We start from the raw sequence: 20,635 nt of genomic DNA, 5'->3' as shown, positions 1-20,635 counted from the left end.
ATGTTAATTACTTCATTTAGTGTAATTGGCTTGTGAAAAATTGATTTTTAGTCCATAATTATTCCATTATATATTATAGGATCAGATGAATGTATTTATCAAATAGTTGGAGGTACTCATAACAATAAAATCGACACTAGATAAATACACAAACCTTCCAACCGAAATATTCAATGCCAACTTTGTTATAGAAGGTATAAAGATAAATGAAGGATAATTCAACCTAAAAACATTTTTTGATCGGTTCGATAACAATTGATTTATGCCAAGCCTTTGATCAAATTGTATCTCAAAAACCATTTTAATTATATAATAAGACAAATGTTGTTTCTATTTTTTTTACTTATTTCAATAGTTATCTCAATGATTAACATGATTAACAAAAAGCTTCTGTGAAGACAATTCTAATATGTGTAGGAATTGTTATGATTTCTATCAATATATTTTTTTAATTTTTAAGATTTGGGCTGGGTTCTTAGCCAGAAATTGTATATTTTGAAATTCAAAATTTAGAACTATATTTCTTCATCAACATAACAAACAACCTAACTAAACTAGCTATCCTAACCATCTTATCTTATCTCAATTATCAAAAATTATATTACAACAACTTAAAATTACTTATCTTATATTCAAAATCTTTGTATCATTTGTTTCATTTTATAACACTCATTTTTTTGTGTACTGATTTTTTTTGGTACTTTATGTTTGTTATAAATACAATAGATAATTTCTTCTTTCTTCATCTGTTGTTCCAAAAATTTACAATTCTTAACGATCTCTTTGTATAATCACTCATGAATTTTTCAAAATTATCAAACTGCCGCAGAAACAATTACTATCTAAAGTTTGTCAGATTTATTTTCCCCAAAAATAATTCAGAAACTTCAATTCAAATTCTTCAATGTTATTCACTTCTTTCTTACTATAAAACCATGAACTAGTGATGGATATAGAATAATATTTAAATAATTATTTGATATTTCTCATCTGGCCGATTCTTGATATCTCTAATTTTGACTTCCACATTATTCATAAACACTTTGGAATGGATATGCTTTGGATTTCCATCGAATTTGGGACTTTCTATAAATATGCTTACGTTAGATGTTTTTCTTTTTATTTTGTTTTATAATATTATCAACTCATTTCCATCTTCTTTCTGTTGTTATTTTTTTTTCAAATATTCGGCATCAATATCCATTATTTCGTTTTCTATTAGTCGATCAAATTCTCGACTTTTTCATTAAATTCTCCAATATTCCTATCGAGAATCATTCCAAATTCTTCATGAGTATTTTGTATCTTGCTTTCATCATATCAATTCTTGTATTTTGTTCTTCTGTTTTAATCTCCCACTTTCCTTCTTATTTGAATTCTCCCTTCATGTGACGCTTTGTTCATCAAGTTTTTCATTATTTTTTTCAATTTTTTGTTCAATTTTTTTCATTTGTTCATCTATTTTCTCAGTGAATTCATCTATCATAATTATGAATTGTAAAATCAATTGATTTGTACTACTTGCTGTTACTTTATTCATATCCATTTTTCTACTCTTTTTTATTTATTCAATTATAAACGAATAGCAGTTTTTTTTTCAATTGAAATTTTGTGTATGATTTGAGGAATAAGCCTTTTGATTATTTCAAGAAATTTGAAATAATTCATATGGAGTGTGAATTTTAATCAAATTATATTTATTATATCAAATTATAAACGAATAGCAGTATTTTTTTTTCAATTGAAATTTTGTGTATTATTTGAGGAATAAGCCTTTTGATTACTTCAAAAAATTTGAAATAATTTATATGGAGTGTGAATTTTAATCAAATTGGAAAGCAATTGAATAATTTAGTGACTATCCATTGGGCGCCAATTGCTATGATTTCGATCAATAATTTTTTTTTCAATTTTTAAGATTTGGGCTGGGTTCTTAGTCAGAAATAGTATATTTTGAAATTCAAAATTTAGAACTATATTTCTTCATCAACATAACAAACAACCTAACTGAATAGCTGCCCCAACTATGTCATCTAATTTCAATTAACAAAAAACAATTATATGACAACTTAAAATTACTTATCTTATATTCAAAATTCTGTTCAGCCTGCTAATTAATTCTTTAAGCTCAATTCTGCTCTACTATCGAATCCATCCTGTTCCAACTCAATCAATCATAATTCCTCATTCTCGATTAAATTATATTTTCCATTGATTAGTTTTCATTCAGTTTAGTTTTTGTTCGCTTCTCTTCTTTTTAACAATTTATATTCTCTTCTGAATTATCACTTGAATGCATGGGCGCCCGCAGGGGGGGGCCAGGGGGGGCCATGGCCATGATTATCTCATTTTTCAGCACAACACCCTCAATATATTTTTCTCAATCCAAGGGGCAAGGAAAAAAGGAAAGTAATGGATTCAAAACAATTTTCCGGTTTTCAATGAAAATCATGGCCTTATCGTTTTTCAATAATTTTCATTTTGCCCCCCCTGAGAAAAATTTCTGCGGGCGCCCATGCTTGAATGAATACTTTGTCGATTCTAGACATTTGCAACTTCTTCAATTTTTTTATTCTGACGTCTCCGTTGTGATGTTCCCCGGCAATTGTCGATCTTAATCTTGCTTTCCGCCTTTGATGATCTATTTTCATCTGTGTCAAATCTATAAAACTAATGTCTATGCCTTATCTATCAAACTGCTGTCACTTAAATTTTGGAATTTTCTTGAATCAAATTTTATTCAATACGCCATACTTAATTAAATTTTCACTATCCAATCTCAATTCTAAATTACATTTCAAAAAAATTCAACTTTGATGATATATAATTCTAATTTTCAATTTATGATCAATTCAGAAAAAATATCTATGAATCATTTTCATTTGAATTTGAAAGTTATCAATAGGTTTTTGCCTAATCATAACTTTATTTCAATATTCATTCTGAAAAAACCATAACAAATCCCCTAAAATTTGTGGTTATTTCAATAAAATTTATAATTTTCTTCAAATAGAAAATAATTTTATTTTCCTTTCTTTCATTTGGAAACATTTTTTTTTATTTCCTTAACTGGCTAGCTTACTCTCTCATAATAATGAATTTTCATACATATTATCTTGTTTTCTATTCTCAAATTTATATCTTTGATTTCCTTATCATATTTTTGTTATATCCCTTTCTTTTTCTCTTGCTACCATTTGTTTCACTCTATAACACTAATTCCACAAATTTTTTTTTTGTATGTAATGTTTGCTCACGAATACAGTAGATAATTTCTTCATTCTTCATCTGTAATTCCAAAAATTTACTATGCTTAACGATCTCTTTGTATAATCACTCATGAATTTTTCAAAATTATCAAACTGCCGCAAAAACAATTACTATCTAAAGTTTGTCAGATTTATTTCCCCCCAAAAATAATTCAGAAACTTAAATTCAAATTCTTCTTTCTTACTATAAAACCATGAACTAGTGATGGATATAGAATAATATTTAAATAATTATTTCTCATCTGGCCGATTCTTGATATCTCTAATTTTGACTTCCACATCATTCATAAACACTTTGGAATGGATATGCTTTGGATTTCCATCAAATTTGGAACTGTTTATACTTAAGCCTACGTTGGATGTTTTTCTTTTTATTTCGTTCTATAATATTTTGCAATTCATTTCCACTTCTTCCTGTTGTTTTCCATACAATGAATTTATTTTCAAATATTCGGCATCAATATCCATTATTTCGTTTTCTATTATTCGATCAATATTCCTATCGAGAATCATTCCAAATTTTTCATGAGTATTTTGTATCTTGCTTCCATCATTATCAATTCTTTTATATTTTTTTTCTGTTCTTATCTCCCATTTCCCCTCTAATCTTTTGAATTCTTCCTTCATCTCATGTCTCTGTTCATCAATCTTTTCATTATTTCTTTCAATTTTTTGTTTAATTCTTTTCATTTGTGCATCTTTTTTCTCAGTGAATTCATCTATCATGATTATGAATTGTAAAATCAATTGATTTGTACTACTTGCTCTCCATTTTTTCTACTCTTTTCATTTATTCAATTATAAACGAATAGCAGTATTTTTTTTCAATTGAAATTTTGTGTATGATTTGAGGAATAAGCCTTTTGATTACTTCAAGAAATTTGAAATAATTCATATGGAGTGTGAATTTTAATCAAATTGGAAAGCAATTGAATAATTTAGTGACTATCCATTGGGCGCCAATTGCTATGATTTCGATCAATAATTTTTTTTCAATTTTTAAGATTTGGGCTGGGTTCTTAGTCAGAAATAGTATATTTTGAAATTCAAAATTTAGAACTATATTTCTTCATCAACATAACAAACAACCTAACTGAATAGCTGCCCCAACTATGTCATCTAATTTCAATTAACAAAAAACAATTATATTACAACTTAAAATTACTTATCTTATATTCAAAATTCTGTTCAGCCTGCTAATTAATTCTTTAAGCTCAATTCTGCTCTACTATCGAATCCATCCTGTTCCAACTCAATCAATCATAATTTCTCATTCTCGATGAAATTATATTTTCCATTGATTAGTTTTCATTCAGTTTAGTTTTTGTTCGCTTCTCTTCTTTTTAACAATTTATATTCTCTTGTGAATTATCTCTTGGATGAAAGTTTTTTTGATTCAAGACATTAGCAACTTCAACTATCCTATCTTATTTCTATTTTACATTACAAAAAAATTCAACTTTGATGATGCATAATTCTTATTTTGAATTTATGATCAATTCAGAAAAAATACCTATGAATATTTTTCATTTGAATTTGGAAGTCATCAATAGGTTTTTCTCCTAGTCATATCTTGATTTCATTATTTATTCCGAAAAAACCATAACAGTATCTATCTTATGTCAATTTAAAATATATAATTTTTGAACAATGCGTCATTTAATTCAAGATGGTTTTTGTAACGACTTGAAAGCAAAGAATTGTTATAATTATTATGTGAAAAAAGATATACTTCCTGAAGTTTTCATAGCTTCCGATACAGTACCAATAATCACCAGGCCACTAAATACTATTAAATACAGGATATCCCAAATTCTATGCTCACTGAAAGCATGTCGAGAACTATAAGACTTAGAGAAAAAATATTCAAGGACCCCCGAGCTCTTTAAAAAAATAAAATCAGATAATCAACTATTTCGCTATATATTCGTTCCTTTTTTTCAGTAATTTTTATGGTTTTTATGATATCAGATCATAGAAATTAATTACCATTTTAGAGATATAGAGCGAAGTTGATGGTTCTCAAATGACAAAAAAACTGAGTTGAAAAATATAGTGTCCCATTTAAGAAACAATAACTTTGCTATGTATCTCTAAAGCGGTAATTAATCTTTATAATCTGTAAAGAGTATAATATAAACCATAACAATTACTGAAAAAAACGTTATATTTTATATATTATTTTTTTAATATTTTCAACAGAAACCAAGATATAGCAAAATATTTGAAACAGTCTATAACTCGAGAACGAATCAAGATATCTATGGTCTGCTTCCTGATATATTATTATTACGAAAAAAGAGCTCGGGGTTCCTTGAAGATTTTTTCTCTAAGTCTACTAGGTCTCGAGATGATTTTAGTGAGCATCGAATTTGGGACACCCTGTACAATGTAATTGTTAACATCACTAGTTTAACACTTTGTACACCACTCTACGAATAAAGTGAAAGTATTATTAAACAGGTATTTGGCATCTAATTTTCAGACACTGACCCTTCTGGAAATAGTGATACCTCTAAATTTGCTGTTCACGATATTCGAAGATGGAGTTCTTCACATGAAACAAGGAACTAACCGTAGTGATGAACTCCTAACTCAATTTCAAGAAACGGGATTCGTCGACGAAATACTCAAAGAAAAAATCACACCACGTGAGAGAATCTTATACCTTTATTTATAGGTTTCCTTTACTATTCAATGTTTCAGCTGTAGCCGAAGAAGATTCGGCGAAGACGTCCATTTCATCGCAAAACGAATTTGAAAATGACGCTGAACATAATTTGTCGTGTTGTATAATTATGTTGGACATTTTACTGAAACAAATGGAGCTCCAGAATATAGACAAGCATACAGGACTTAATTCCACACTATGCAAAGACGTTTGCTGGTTGTTGAAGTGTATGATCACCACTGCTTGGATAGGAACCCATACTTGCAATTCCAAAACAGAATGTACTCATTGCGAATCTTGCGTAATGTGGCATCAATTGTCTTTGCAACTTGTCAAATATCTGTCTCCAATTTATCCAGCTAGACCACCAGATGTGAGTACCACTCAAATATTTTGTTTCTGGTAGAAACTTGAGACGAGAACTTCAGCTATACTGAAATGAATCTTTTAATTTCAAGCCTCCCCTTGAAGAAACGCTAGAGGATCCATCAAACAGGAAAAGTCCACCGGAAAGCGATAAGAAAGAAAAATCAGAGGTGGTGTTGAACATGCCTATGCCTGAAATACACTCAATTGGCGGAGTGTTGGTACATATGCCACACGTGTGTTCTGTATGCAATTTTTTTTCATTCTCTAACTCACTTATATGTCTGATTTTCAGTCACCTTTATACCTATCATGCTTTCAGATTATGACAGCAACTGTCGAAACTGTATCTGAACAGTTGGACTTAGCTGCTATCATTCCAGCTGAGAAAGTTGTATCAGCTGTAGCTCGAGCAATTACTCTATCTGAAACTGATGTTGGTGAGTTTGTGGGTCTTATGAACTGAGCTCAAATGGTTCTAACAAGACTGATGTTTTTCGACTTGTCATGCAGTTTTTCAATTTTCAAGGAAAGCTCTAGACTAATTTCAACAAATAATTGAGAAAGGATCATATTGTCTTACAGAATTTATGATATTGTGAAGAGTCTCTAACAATTTTTTTTTAGCTACAGCTACTGTTCAAGTGGCCAAACCACAAGTAATAGGCGAGAACGATGAACCCATTGAACAAGATTCAAATGATGATTTTGATAACTTTTGGCAAACTTCTGTTGGGAAGTTCAAATTCAATTTCGATGATTTACCTCAACCTCTGCAATACATACATCAACTTCTCCAGGTTATTTTTGGATTCAAAGATACTTATTTTTTTTTGTAGTAATTAAAAGTATCAACTATTGAATATTTTTAGGAGTTGTCGAAAGTTGATCAACCGGAAATCATGTATTACATGCTTCAGTGTCTGAATATACTCATCCTTCATGGCGATGCTTGTACTAAAGCATCCAAAGAACACCGAGGATTTTTTATATGGTGTCAAGAAAATTCTCTCATAAAAAAGTAAGTATTGAAATAAGAAATAAATTAAATATCCACGAATAAATATGTACATTGAAAAATATCACTTTAATATTTCATACACCAAACATTCAAGTGAGAGTTCTTGAACTTACATTATTTGGGATCTTGATCTTCATATTAAAATCCAGCATATGAAAATTGTAATATGCAGCAGCTGACAGCTATTTTGGGCTGATTCAGATTTCATCGATATATATCTGGAGCGTAGGATTCTCCTGACACCTTTAATGATAAAGATAAATCATTTCAACTTTAATTATCGAAGGTGAACGACATAATATGAATTTCGAACTGAACTTTCCTCTTATTATTATTAATATTATTTGAAGACAAAAGCTATTCCTTTGTAAGTAATAAATTTTAAAAAAATATATGGAAAATATATTCATATTCAAGCATTCTATGAGGCAATAAGTGGGAGAAATCCATGTGAATCAAATCTGTTTTTGAATGTTCTATGAATGAAAACAAATCTTCCATTATTGAAGAGTTCCAGAATGGTCGTCACGGTGAGAAGACTACTTTTCCTCACGTCCCATTTTGGAGCTCCTTAATTTGAAAGAGTCTTTTTGAAGAAAATTATACTGAAGAGTTTGTGAAGTTGAAATTGTGAAAATAGTTTGTGATTGTTGAGATTTTTTGTGATTTGTGTTACAGATTGTTTAATGTGTCGATGGCGACTAGCCAAGCACATGGTTAAAACAATTAGAGAGAGAGAGAGAGTCCATTATTGAATATATTTTATCGATTATTTGAACGATATTCTTTCGTTTTTACCGATGACATTTGTCAAAACCCAACTCAAGCATTTCCTTGATGGAGGCAAAATCCTTATTGAATTAATTTAATCGATTATTCAAATGATATCATTCCATGTTTCTCTCTTGCACTTATACCTAACAGAGAAAATATGTTCATTCGCCATTTTGCATCGTCGCAGTTCGACAAATATACCGTTGAACTGGCACCTTCGCCATTTTGCATTTGATGAAATTCATGACGTCCAATTTACGTACACCTTTTATGAACAGAGAAAATTCCTTGTAATAGAAATGCAGAAACTTACCCATAAAGCTTTAGTCGAATCTATACTCTATCAAATGAAAACCTTGATGTAGGTGATAATCTCAAAACCAAAGAGAATTTCAACATATCATATCAAATATTTATTTCACCAATTCAATTCAATTCAATTCAATTCATTTATTTCCAAGAACAATTTTACAATTGTATAGGAATAGTCAAATCCAAACATATATTATCAATACTAAATTATACAGAAAAATTAAAAACAAGATAACATATCATATTAAAATTTTTAAATATTCGTCCACACGATAAAAACAATTCTCAATAAAAAAAGATTTTAACTTGATTTTGAATTCATTTAGTGATTGACAAGTTTTAATATTATCTAGCAAATTATTAAATATTAGAGGGCCTAAATTATGGGGAGATTACCTTCAAATTTACAAGGTTTGTCAAAAAATATTTATGTGAACCAACATACACTGTGTTTCACCCCTTTCTGACTGTGGAATCATGGATGTGCAGCAATTGTATATTTGTATATAAATTTATATACAAGAAGAGGACGATAATGAAACCACAAATGTACGTATTTATTACATAAGATACCTCAAGTCATTTGCAGCACTGTTACATACAATTACAGCACTGTTTCAGAAATGTGTGAGTAAAACTATATATAAGTGAATATATAACTTGTATTTACCTCTGTATCCCTGAGGAAGTGGAAGACCCTCCAAGAAATTGATACAATTGATTTTATCACATAAAAAACCGTTTCCAGATCATCTGAAACAAAATCATCATACCCTGTTCTTATTCATTAAAAAACCAGAAGACATAATACTGTTTTTTTTTCGAATTACTTTAAGAACGTGAGCTCTACCACAAGAATTTTTCAAAATAAAAATTTAAAAATCATTCACAAAATAACTGCCTTGGTTGTTAACTAATATTTCGTTGTTGAAAATTTATAATTAAAGTTGGAAAATATCGGTCTCAGGAACAACAAAAAAATTCAACAAGCCTTACCTCATTCTTTCATAACGTTTCGACCTTTATTAGGCCTTCTTCAGGCTAAAATAATAACTGTGTGGATGTTGAATTCGTTCAAGAAATATGGTCGATTTTATTTGATGAATCTTGTTGGAAAGGATACAGCAGTGATCTTCTTCGAGGTCAATCTAAAAGGATAACTGAGCAATATTTTCTTCCAAGGAGAATAGTCCAATAGCACTAGTCCACTGTTAGTCTATAACATCGTAGAGTAACCACATTTAACACGAATTTTTTGTGAATTATTGTTATTTCTTGCAGCCTATGGGAGTTGTGCAGTTCAGAATATTCGCATATTTGCCAAGAAGTAGTGCCTTTACTATTACATTGTATAACATTGCCGGCAGGTTCGGATGTCTTTTGGAGACTTATTGAAGAAGATTTCCACAGCTCCGATTGGTGTGTCCGGTTTATAGCGGTCGAACGTGTAACTGTTATAGCTCGTTTTATGGATTCAACACCTTTACGAAACATATTACCTCTCCAAGCTGCTTTAGCTAACGCGTTCTGTTACCTCATTTCCAGTATGGATGATAATAATATATATGTAGCTCAAAGAGCGACTTTGTACCTGGGAACTATACACGATTCCGCAATAACAGTGAGTAAAAGAATATTTTAAAAGTAACACAAATTCATTCACTATGAATTTCACTTGCAAAAAGCCGAAACACTTATGTGTTTAGGTTATCCTAGGTATCTCGAAAATCAATAAAGACTAGGCCCTGACATCAATCATCTTTCTCTATAACAACGGATGCTGCTGCGCAAGAGATATCAAATCTGAATTATTCCGAAAATATTCACAACTATTGTTAAGTGAAAACGAGATGAAAACATTAATCATATTTTGGTTTATTTTTCAGTCGTTGATTATGTGTTTAGAAACTCAATTCGATACTGTAATTATCGACAGGCCTATGGTTCTCCAATCATTATATCAGTTACATAACTCGATTAGTGAACGAAAAATATTAACATGGGAATTTTTCCTGAACCGTTTTGATACCTTATTTCTCGAAGCCCAAGTGAACTTAGAAAAATCTGGTGATATTTCATATTTAAGAGGTGAGTGGCCGCAATTAATTTTCAACAATAAAGAAAACAGAATTAAGTTGTCGAGATTCGATATTAAAATATTTCGATAATTTCTATACGTACCTATTCTGTAGGTTAGAAAAATAAATCTTGCTCTATATCTCCCACAAAAATACTTTTCAATTTTTATCGTTATAGATTTGCGAAACTCTGACATAAATAGCGAAGCATTTATCAGAAAATTACACAGAGCACATGAGGCCTTATCACAATCTGACGGAAGTGCTGCAAGTTCTGTTAAAACATTAAGTGCTAGTTTTGGCACGAAATGGCCATACAAAAGAACAATGTCAGCACCAGCATCTATTATAACAAGACAAGAGAATAAAGGTGAGTTTTTCTTTTTTTTTATTCACAAAAGATTGGAGATTGGAGTGAATTCTCCAAGTTATATGAAATTTCAAAATTCTGCGAGAAAGAGCGATGTTCTTGGAAATATAAAAAAAAAATGAAAACGTTTGGAACGGCTTATAGGTAATGCCAAAAATTGGTGTTGAGGTTTTAAGTGTAGAAACTTAATGTTTATTACTGTTTAATTCATTCGTACTGTCGCAGTTGTTTCAGAAATGAAAGAAAAGATATACAATCGACAATATTCAGCACCGATTTTAAAGAGGAAAAGTTCTCGATTTGGACTCGGTCAGTTAATAGGCACTAGTAACAGCATTCAAGGTAGATTTAGGTGTAGTGTCTTGCCAGAATAGCAGCATGTGAACAAATGGAAAAAAGTTAGGGACTCTGCCGGTGAGATGGCTTTTATTTTATACTTCAATTTTTGTGCATGAGATCCTAAATCCTAATGGATATTGGTTTTATGTTTCAATGTTGATTGTTGTTTTTCACGCGGTGAATTCTTTTGACGCTATACCGATTGGTGCGAACGTCTACAAATCGATGTGTTTTAAAGTGATGACTAGAGTGACATCAATCAAGAAATGAAGTGCTCCTGACAAAATGGAAAGAGAAGACATGCAACCTGAATACAAGACTTGAAAACTACATGTTGTTTGTGACCAAATGATTGTTGTTATTTCTAATGTTTCAGTTGGTGATGTTTATTCTTAATTTATTTATGATAAATATATGTCGTTCAAATCAATGTCTTTCAAGTATTTTTCCACAGTCCTAACTTTTTTCTATATGTGTATGTTTCGACTTGCGACTTGTGTATGCTCTTGATGGGGCTTCATTATAAGCTTCCAGATTTTGTCCGTGTGCGAATTTTTGATTTTTTTTGAGTGCTGCAAATCCTATAGGATGATTTTCCAAATGAAGATGCTGAAAAAGTCGCGAAACATTTGATAACTTCAAACTGTATTTTGTACAATGAAAATATGAATAGAATTCATGCACTCATTTTCTCAAAAGAACAATGAGGATACTGCCTGCTAAGCTCAAAAGGAAAACGTTCCAGGAATTTCTCATTGGCTGTAGTATTTTTCTAAGGGAGTTTTTTTGAAAAAAAAATATAATTTTCATCAATTGAATATTTCAAATTAGATGTATAGTTTTGTTATTTCGCAAACAAAAGAAATCTCAAAATTTTCGTAGCAGCTGCAGGAAATAAGGTAAAATAAAATGAATGGAGTTACAGCTAGTTTAGCAATAATTACAATATCTTTATAATATTACTTTCGTTCAAGAAACAGTTTTCGACTTTTCGAAACTGTTGTTGACTTAAATTGCATTTTCAAGTAGATATTTTTACATGAACACAGCATTGAGATGGCTTTTTGGCTTTCTATTTATCGAGAAAATAAATAAATTCGAGCGTACAGCTTCGTGAGATGTAATTTATATGTATATTTATACAAATTCGTAGAGTAATAAGGTTGCTTTTTTGTAAATAACTACAGCTAGATGTAACTAGAGATAGATGTTTTTGTTAAAACACATTCAAGCATGCAATTTTTCCATGATAACTGCTCCACCCTTGACTAATTTTTACCAATTATTTTCGAAAACTATCTCAGAGTCCCTGTCAATAACAACCTATTTATTGAACATAGATTTTCTGTCAGGAGTGGAGTTGAAAGTCACATAGTTTTGTCTAGAAGTTGTTAGATATCATAATAATTGAAAAGGAATACCTATAAAAGTCATTTATAGAATCAATCTTGAAAAATTTTAAAGGAAAGCAGTGAGATCAGAAAAACGTGTTGTTTTGTTACTGATTTAATGATTTTTTTTTAGATGGCCATATGCATTCTTTGAACATAGTGGATGATCAAAACATCTTAGTATTTCTACAAAGAGTTATAGATTTCGAAGAAGCTGATAGAGAAACAATGCATCTTCTGGTCTTCTTACTGATGCAATTTTTATCAAGATCTGACCAAGCCTATCCAACGGAAGAAAAATATCTGTCGAAAATACAAGGCATTGTTTTAAGACATTTATATTTATTATTAGGATACAGCCAAAACGATAGGGGGATCTATGTGTCCCCTCAGCGACTAAGGAATTCCCCTGCTTTCACAGTTTTCATTTCCAATCTGCCACAAGTCCTTGATCAAAACCATATGATGGGGCGCTTATTGATACCAACATGTCTGATTTTGTTACAATACGCACCCTCTCCTTACTATATCCCAAATACTATGGAATTTCAACAACCTTCCTATAGTCTATGGGCTTTAGATTCCCATTTCAGAAAACACTGGTTAATGTCATTGGTCGTCATGCTCTACAAGGTAATATTTTTTGTTGTTGTTATCTTCAATAAGATTGACAATTTTTTTTATTTCAGTACCAGTACACACAACAACCTCACTGTATTCAACTCATATCACTGATAAGAATAGTTTTGAATACATTAGATTCCCAACATCACCACTGTAGAAGAATCGCAGCAACCATTATAATGGGAGCACCACCGGCTAGATCCAGGGGTAAGATAGAATATTTAGTGTTGTATTTGAAGCTATTCCGACTGATTATTTTATCCCTATAACTTAGATGTAAGTCAACCATCTTTAGGAACAGAAAATGACCATGTAGAAAGGATTACTCCTCCTTTATCTCCTATGTACTCTTCAGATGGACAGTCTGTGCAAGTTTCTTTAGGTTCAAAAGGATCTAAGACGCAAGTTATATATGCCAAGCCGTCATCTACGACAAGCATGGAGACTCATTGGGAAGAAGCCATACATTGCTTACGAATTGGTAAATTTTGAACTTAACCTTATCTAACCTATTAAATACAATGAATAAAAGTAACCTTCAAATTCTAGATAAAAAATCTGAGAAGAAAATAACAGAAATAATAGATGACGATACGGAATCAGAACTAATTACAATTCCTGAGAGCGACCAATCCGACAGTACACTTCAAGGAAGTGTTCAAGATTCCTTCGATGATGTTCAAGAAGATTCAATTGGTGAAAAATCACCGAAACTACATACTACAGTCAGAATTCAGGATCAACTAGAATATAGATATCCAAAAGAGAATATGTTCAATTCTCTGCCGAAGTCTTCGTGTAAAAGACCGACATGGATAATTGGAGAAGATTCTGATTCGCCTAAATCTATCACAATGAAAAATGGAAAAAAAGAAGACGATACAGATTCCAGCAAAGAAAGTAACAGTTGCAATAAAGTAGTTAGTAAGCATGTTCAGTTGAACAACAATCACAGGACAACTGAGTTTCATAGACAATCATCTAATTCAAGCGATTCTAATAAACATACCAGACCAACACCCTTAGGAAAACATAAGAAGGTTATAGAACCGAGTATAACCCCTGTTTGTACTCCTGTATCGGACTGTGAGGATTGTTTCAAAAATAACCAAGAATCTCTGAAAACCCCATCCTTAGAACGTTTGCTACCGATAGGGTCTTCTAGAATTTCTGGTAAGTTTCTCCTAGAACACTTTATTAAAGTAATAATATGCATTTTTCTTAGAGAAAATATACACACAAACTTTAGAAGCTCAGCTTGAAATACCAAGTCAGGAAAGATTATTGCCCATCGGGCAACACACTAAGGATATATCCCAACTGGTGGAAAAAGTACGGCAAGCATTGGATTTGAACCCAATACTACCCCAAAAAATTGATAATAAACTGGATTCTACAAGTAAAAAGCAATCAGCACTTGATCATGGCTTCATTTCCCACAGTCCTCGAAGATTAATCAAGCAGGTAGCTCTTGAAAGTCCTCCGAATCAAATGGACCACGAAGATTTAAACAGACTTTATAAATCTAATCGATTGGATCAGCAAAGTGAGTTATTCCAAAAATGTTATGACATATTCGTAAATAATCATGATTTTGTTTCCGAATCAGGAGAGAACTTAAGCAACCAACGTCAGCGCATAAGAAAAGCTGGACCTTTCACAATGGGATCTTATACGTTGTGTAATCCTAGAAAACCTGGATCTTGGTTGAGTCCCCAATTATCACCTGGTCTGGAGGTGCAAGACTTGAAGAGGAGCTCATCCAGAATTGGAGAAGAGTCCGTGAATGAAAGATGCCCTGAGTGTGGAGCTGTCAGAGAAGAATATAGTGATGATGAAATAGGGCTCTGCATTATTATTTTGGGGACATTCATTCATAGAGAGCCAGCCTTAGCTGCTCCTTTACTACCTGATATGCTGAGTATTGTTGGAAGGTAAGAAATATCAAGCAATTCGTCAATTATTTTTACACATCAGTATTGTTGAAGGGTGGCAACAAATCCCTTATATCCATGGCAGAGTGAAACCAATATTCATTTACCGGGTGGAGCTATAAGTGTAGCTCACCAATTCCTGAGATGTGTATTGCATCAGTTAGCACCCAATGGTATATTCATTCAAATGTTCCAAACCAAAGCATCAGAGAAATTACGAATACAATTCTTCAAAAGTGTGATCCAAGCTCTGATTGATTTCAATGAATTGAATCCAATAGCACCATTACAGCTTCTCCTAGAGGTAATTACACATCCTAATGTTCTTCTACAAATTAAATTTTTTATTTTTCATCTCAGATGATGAATTCGAAGAAGACTATTCCGGTAGATACTTTACCAACGATTCTGCAAAATATTTCATTCTATCTAAATTGCCTGCCTTTGGAGGCAGGTTTAGGACCCAGTACACCAATGTGGAATTCAGTTTTTCAACAAATAGAAACATTATTCAGAAGGATATTACTGATATTGAATATTTTGGATGATGCTTCTTCCTTGTTGAAGATCATGGTATCGTTATTTAGAATACCTCCCATAACACAATATAGGGTAAGAGATATTGAATAAGAAATTAAAGGAACAAATTATAAGTGATCGTGTGCTTTTATATTTCAGGGCATTTTGGAACCTTTCTCGAAAATTTTGAGTTATGCGATACAGAACCACCAGTTGAAATATAGTTGTCTTGCAGAAATATGTTATCTTTGCAATAGAGCTTTCACCAAGGTAGGAGAAGTTACCTTATTAAACCTATAACCTTCTAAACATTTGAAGTATTTCAGGAAAGAGATAAGCTTATTCTCAGTCGAATGGTTGTTTTTGAACTTGTGCAAGCACTCAAATTCAAAACTACTATTCCTGATTCGAACCTTTTGATGCTGATCAATCTGATCCTCCAGGTATGTGTGAACATTTTGACATTATGAAAGAAATGAAGAATGTGATTTCAGGATATAGGAGGTTCTATACCTACAAATGTTGCTATGAAAGATTGGAAAAACTATGGTTTAGATTACACACCCTCTTGTACTACGGGTATTTCAGAATGTATGAAGCTGCATCTAACAGAAATTCTGGATTTTCTAACTGACTTCCATACTATATCAAAAATGAAAGTGAGGAAAATTTTTAACACAAATCGTAGAAAAACTCTAAATATCTTCAGTTATCTTTTGATTTCATTTTTCTGTATTTATGTCTACTATCAATTTTTTTTCAAACTTTTGCTTTTGACAATTAAGCTTATAATTTATCTTGGATTTCAGAGTTACTGTAAAGGAATTAATGTAGGACTCAATGATGATACAATAGGTGGAATAATAAAGTGTAGTGTTGCACAGTATTTAGCTCTAGAAATAACTAAAGGTAATGGAAGAGATAACAGGGCGGTTAGTAAATATCTGCCATGGTTGTATACTGCTTCGACTCCTCAACAAAGGTATATTTATTTCAAAGTTTTCAAATTATGACATTTCATGAAAATTTACACTTTTTTCTAGTCCAAGAGAATTTGTAGAATGCATTGGACATATAAGACTACTTTCTTGGATATTATTAGGGTCATTAACACATAGTGCTCTGCAAGGAGCAAGAATAACATTAAGTCAACCTATTCCACAGGAGGCATCTTGTCAAATAGCTGACCATATTCAAGTAATTTTAGTAGCGTTTGCTGAACAACCAAAAGCATCGATACTACATATGTCCTCCCTATTTCATACATTCATTTTGTGTCAGGTAATGTTTGAACAATTTTTCTATCAAAATGTGAGCTTTTACTTATGTGTTTACTTTTTAGTTGTGGACTATTTATTTGGAACAAGGCTTGACAAATCATCTCCCAAGTACTGAGGCTTACACAGTCACAATGAACATTCTCTTCGATTTTTGGGCCAAGGTTACACCTTGTATTCTACAATTAGTGCAGCATTCAAAGATGGTATGTGACTTTAACATTTTGCAAGAATTCACTTTAACCATTGTTTTTTCAGTTGAGTGAAATTGTTAGCCTTCATTTTTTGAGTATGATAGAGGCTCTACTAGAATGTCAGTCTACTTTTGTTGGTAAATTACTACCTTTGTGGACTCCTGTGTTGTGTTCAAATCAAATACAAGTAAGGCTTTCTGTAACTGAAATGCATAAATACTGATTAACTATATTTCTAGTTACCCGGTCATCTACAAGTGAGGTTGCAATACTGTAGGAATTTTCCACCATCAACTCAATTCGAAAGTAATAATCATCCTGATAAAGCGAAAATGAACCTCAATAATGTTTTATTACTGAAATGGCTACAAAGACTCCAGTTCAAAATGGGTCAGATAGAACTGCAGTCTTCAACAGCAACACATTTTTATTCACTTTAGCTAAGAGATTTTGATGATTTTTACAAGTTCAGAACTACTTATAGGATATTAATCGTATTTCTTAAATTTTTACTTCAGTTGATATTTACTCTGAGAATGACATTGTTAAAATAAAAGTTATTTTTAAAAAACATTTGAACTGATTTTTAATGTTTCCAATCCTTCAGAGGTGCCTCATATCCCAACGAAATCATATATTGAAAATTATCGTTTGTTTATAATAATCTGAAGCATCTAAAATTTTCCCATTATACCTTTTATTACAAGATTCGAAAATGAGAAAAAATTTCAATTTGTTTTCCAAAGATTTTCCGGAGAACTATTAAAGTTATTTGCGTAAAATTCTATACAATATTCAACCCCATCGGGTTACATTCTAAACGTTATATACAACATTGAACTACATTTAGCAGTATTAAAATATTTATTTTATCAACATAACACAACAAGAAATATATTAACAATAGAATCTATATTAAATAGAAATATTCTTTTCAAGCTGTTTTAAAGCTTCTTCGCCATCAATTGATGATGTAACTGGTCGTAGCTGTAAAAATTATCAGAAATTTAAATGGAGAATATATCTTAAGAATTCACATACCTTTGAAACGAAGTATATGATGTCTAATTTGATTTGTTCTCGAATCTTCATCTCATCAGTCATTGTTTCTGATGTAGACGATGAAGGCTCCTCTAAGGATGAGATATTTCTGCTTTTCAATCGACGCAAAGATTCTTCTGTTTTACATACTGATTGCAAAACATCCTTCACAAGATGGGAATATCTAGAAAATTGAAAATAATGTCAAAAAAAATATATGATCTGATTTATCAAAAATATATATTACAAATTTTTTTTTACATAGTATTAAGACATTCTCAAAGAAAACTTACTGCTGACTGATCTTGAGAATCACTTTATCAAGTAAGGGTTTGCTTATTTCATTACTGTCAGTCTCAGAGTATTTTTCTGCAAACTGTAGAACTGGTTTAACAGCATCAATCATGTAAGTACTAGCTTCTTTGGGGGGTATTCTATTGGTTCTTCTGAATAATCTTGGAATAGCAGTAACATTTTGCAGCTGTTCAGAAGTTTCATTCACCTTGAATGAAGTCAAAAAATTACCCAGATCAACTGAAAATTCACTTATAATTTTATTGTTGTTGTCAAATACTTTCTCTATCACAGGCTTCATCATTTCAGGGAATATGTTGTACAAGTTTCCAGCTGAATTAAGGGTATCTTTTTCACCGAGAATAGTGAGAAGTTTCTTAAAATCCATCAGAGAATTCATAATGAAGTACTCCCAATTCATATTAGTATAGCGCTAAAAAAAAATCTGATGAGAAATGTTTGTTATTAGTTAAATCAATAAAAATTCTGTAGATTTAAGGACTCTTACCTGTTCCAATATTTTCTTGAACCACATAATGTATCTAGATAGAAGAAACATCGAGAATTTGAGGAAATGATCTGCCAATTGATCAATGAAAACATGGCCATTGAAGCATTTTTTCAAAGCAACATACAAATCAAGTGTTATTTTTAGTTTGAATCCAAAGTCGTTATCACCATTGAAAATTGAAGAGTCATTTGGTTTAATTGTGAGATCAGTCTCAAATTGGCTTGCAATTTGCTGGAATCTAATTTCGAAATATACTGGTAAGTTGAATCTCTTTATATGGTCTTGAAATGATGGATTTGTTTTCACTATTTCCTTATTCCCATATTTCTTGGCAATTTCTACAAGAAGATTCCAGGTGCTTACAAATCTTTTTTGAAATAACTCAGGATTTCCTGGTGCTGTAATGTGCGGAAGTCCTTTTCTGCATTGACGATCTACTTCTGTCCAAAAACTGTTCAAAATAAAGTTGAAAGAATCTTTCAAGTCAGCATTCCTAAAATAATTATATTCCAATAATTGAATCTTTAATATTCTTTAATGAACTTACTCTTCCAGTACATCATCCAATATTTTCATGTCAGAATACATGAAATTCAATGTTTCGTTATAAATTTTATTGATATCTTGATTGAATCTATCTAAATTATTTTCTGAATACATCGGCTGCAAAACTGACCTAACAAATCTCACTTGATAGAACTCCTCAGCTTCTTTTTGTTTATCCAAGTTGCTATACATTCTAAGGCACCTTGTAATTGTATCAACGTCTTTGTCTTTCAAACCTCTCAAAAACTGTTGATGGATCATATTCAGCAGTTTATTTTCTATACCAGTTATTCTACCCTTTATTTCTTTGACACCAATCTCCAGAAGATAGTGACGTTGAAAAGAATAGTTGTATACTGCCCTTTCCAAGTCAATTAAACTGTCAACATCATTAGGATTTATATTTCGAATTATATTATCAACATATAAAGATATTGATATAAAGTTCAATTTAGCTATCAGATGGTTCTTCTGAGTTTCATTCATTTTTTTGTTCTCTAAAGTCTTCCTATAATCCATCTCGGCATTTTTTATTAACGTGTGCAGAATCTGAAAACACCTTCATATCAACATTCTTTGTAAAACACGAAAAATTTTCTGAAGACCATTTTTCAATATTACCTTCAGTTCTTCTTGTAACTGAGAAAGGGATATTGATAAACCATCTATTTTAACATTCAAATTCGTTAAATATTCAGCTAAATTTACTATTGCTTCAGTTTCCGTTTTCAATATTTCAGCCATTTGTCGATGCAGCTCATCCCCATAATTTTTCAGGAATGATTTTAGGGTCTCTAGATTAGCTTTTTGGGTAAGTTTTGTCAAACATTGATCAATGCTGAAGTCCTCCTAAGCAAATTGGAACGAAAATTATTCATCGACTTGAAGAACAAGTATATCAGACAAACCTGGAAGAATGTATCCTTCCATGGATAATTATCCAATGGTGACATTATAATGAAATTTGTTATATCACAGATGATTCAATTAATGATTTAAAGCTTTATTGTCAGGCTAATTAATTGCTTCAAAATTTACTTATTTGACAACTAATTTGTGGGTTATGGTTATCCAAACATCCTTGACGTCAATATGCCACGTTCT

General features: G+C 31.3%; 2 protein-coding genes across 3 annotated transcripts in view; one reads left to right on the top strand and one right to left on the bottom strand.

Moving 5' to 3' along the window:
* LOC123685862 (protein unc-79 homolog) overlaps positions 1–17,704 on the top strand; it is an 89,003-nt gene extending 71,299 nt beyond the window's left edge. For both annotated transcript variants that reach the window (XM_045625721.1, XM_045625720.1), the window contains 26 exons: positions 5,755–5,920; positions 5,976–6,313; positions 6,399–6,551; positions 6,629–6,746; positions 6,934–7,106; positions 7,179–7,327; positions 9,695–10,034; positions 10,300–10,501; positions 10,670–10,861; positions 11,087–11,170; positions 12,725–13,224; positions 13,281–13,422; positions 13,490–13,696; positions 13,765–14,388; positions 14,441–14,761; positions 14,825–15,149; positions 15,204–15,453; positions 15,510–15,761; positions 15,828–15,938; positions 15,995–16,111; positions 16,163–16,327; positions 16,478–16,650; positions 16,712–16,949; positions 17,011–17,151; positions 17,204–17,326; positions 17,379–17,704. In XM_045625721.1, the coding sequence (XP_045481677.1) occupies positions 5,755–5,920; positions 5,976–6,313; positions 6,399–6,551; positions 6,629–6,746; positions 6,934–7,106; positions 7,179–7,327; positions 9,695–10,034; positions 10,300–10,501; positions 10,670–10,861; positions 11,087–11,170; positions 12,725–13,224; positions 13,281–13,422; positions 13,490–13,696; positions 13,765–14,388; positions 14,441–14,761; positions 14,825–15,149; positions 15,204–15,453; positions 15,510–15,761; positions 15,828–15,938; positions 15,995–16,111; positions 16,163–16,327; positions 16,478–16,650; positions 16,712–16,949; positions 17,011–17,151; positions 17,204–17,326; positions 17,379–17,579 (5,805 nt within the window). In that variant the 3' untranslated portion in view covers positions 17,580–17,704. The remainder of the gene's footprint in view (positions 1–5,754; positions 5,921–5,975; positions 6,314–6,398; positions 6,552–6,628; positions 6,747–6,933; positions 7,107–7,178; positions 7,328–9,694; positions 10,035–10,299; positions 10,502–10,669; positions 10,862–11,086; positions 11,171–12,724; positions 13,225–13,280; positions 13,423–13,489; positions 13,697–13,764; positions 14,389–14,440; positions 14,762–14,824; positions 15,150–15,203; positions 15,454–15,509; positions 15,762–15,827; positions 15,939–15,994; positions 16,112–16,162; positions 16,328–16,477; positions 16,651–16,711; positions 16,950–17,010; positions 17,152–17,203; positions 17,327–17,378) is intronic.
* A 280-nt stretch (positions 17,705–17,984) lies between these two features.
* On the bottom strand, positions 17,985–20,635 carry LOC123685702 (conserved oligomeric Golgi complex subunit 2). Its single transcript, XM_045625521.1, has 7 exons — positions 20,440–20,635; positions 20,153–20,380; positions 19,533–20,080; positions 18,983–19,478; positions 18,474–18,907; positions 18,181–18,364; positions 17,985–18,126 (listed from the first exon to the last, which is right to left on the bottom strand). Exons 1-7 carry the CDS (start codon positions 20,482–20,484, stop codon positions 18,055–18,057), a joined length of 2,007 nt encoding a protein of 668 aa, XP_045481477.1. The 5' UTR covers positions 20,485–20,635; the 3' UTR covers positions 17,985–18,054.

The sequence above is a fragment of the Harmonia axyridis genome, chromosome X, assembly GCF_914767665.1.
Source record: "Harmonia axyridis chromosome X, icHarAxyr1.1, whole genome shotgun sequence".
Lineage (NCBI taxonomy): Eukaryota > Metazoa > Arthropoda > Insecta > Coleoptera > Coccinellidae > Harmonia > Harmonia axyridis.
This window is presented reverse-complemented; position numbering and strand designations above follow the sequence as displayed.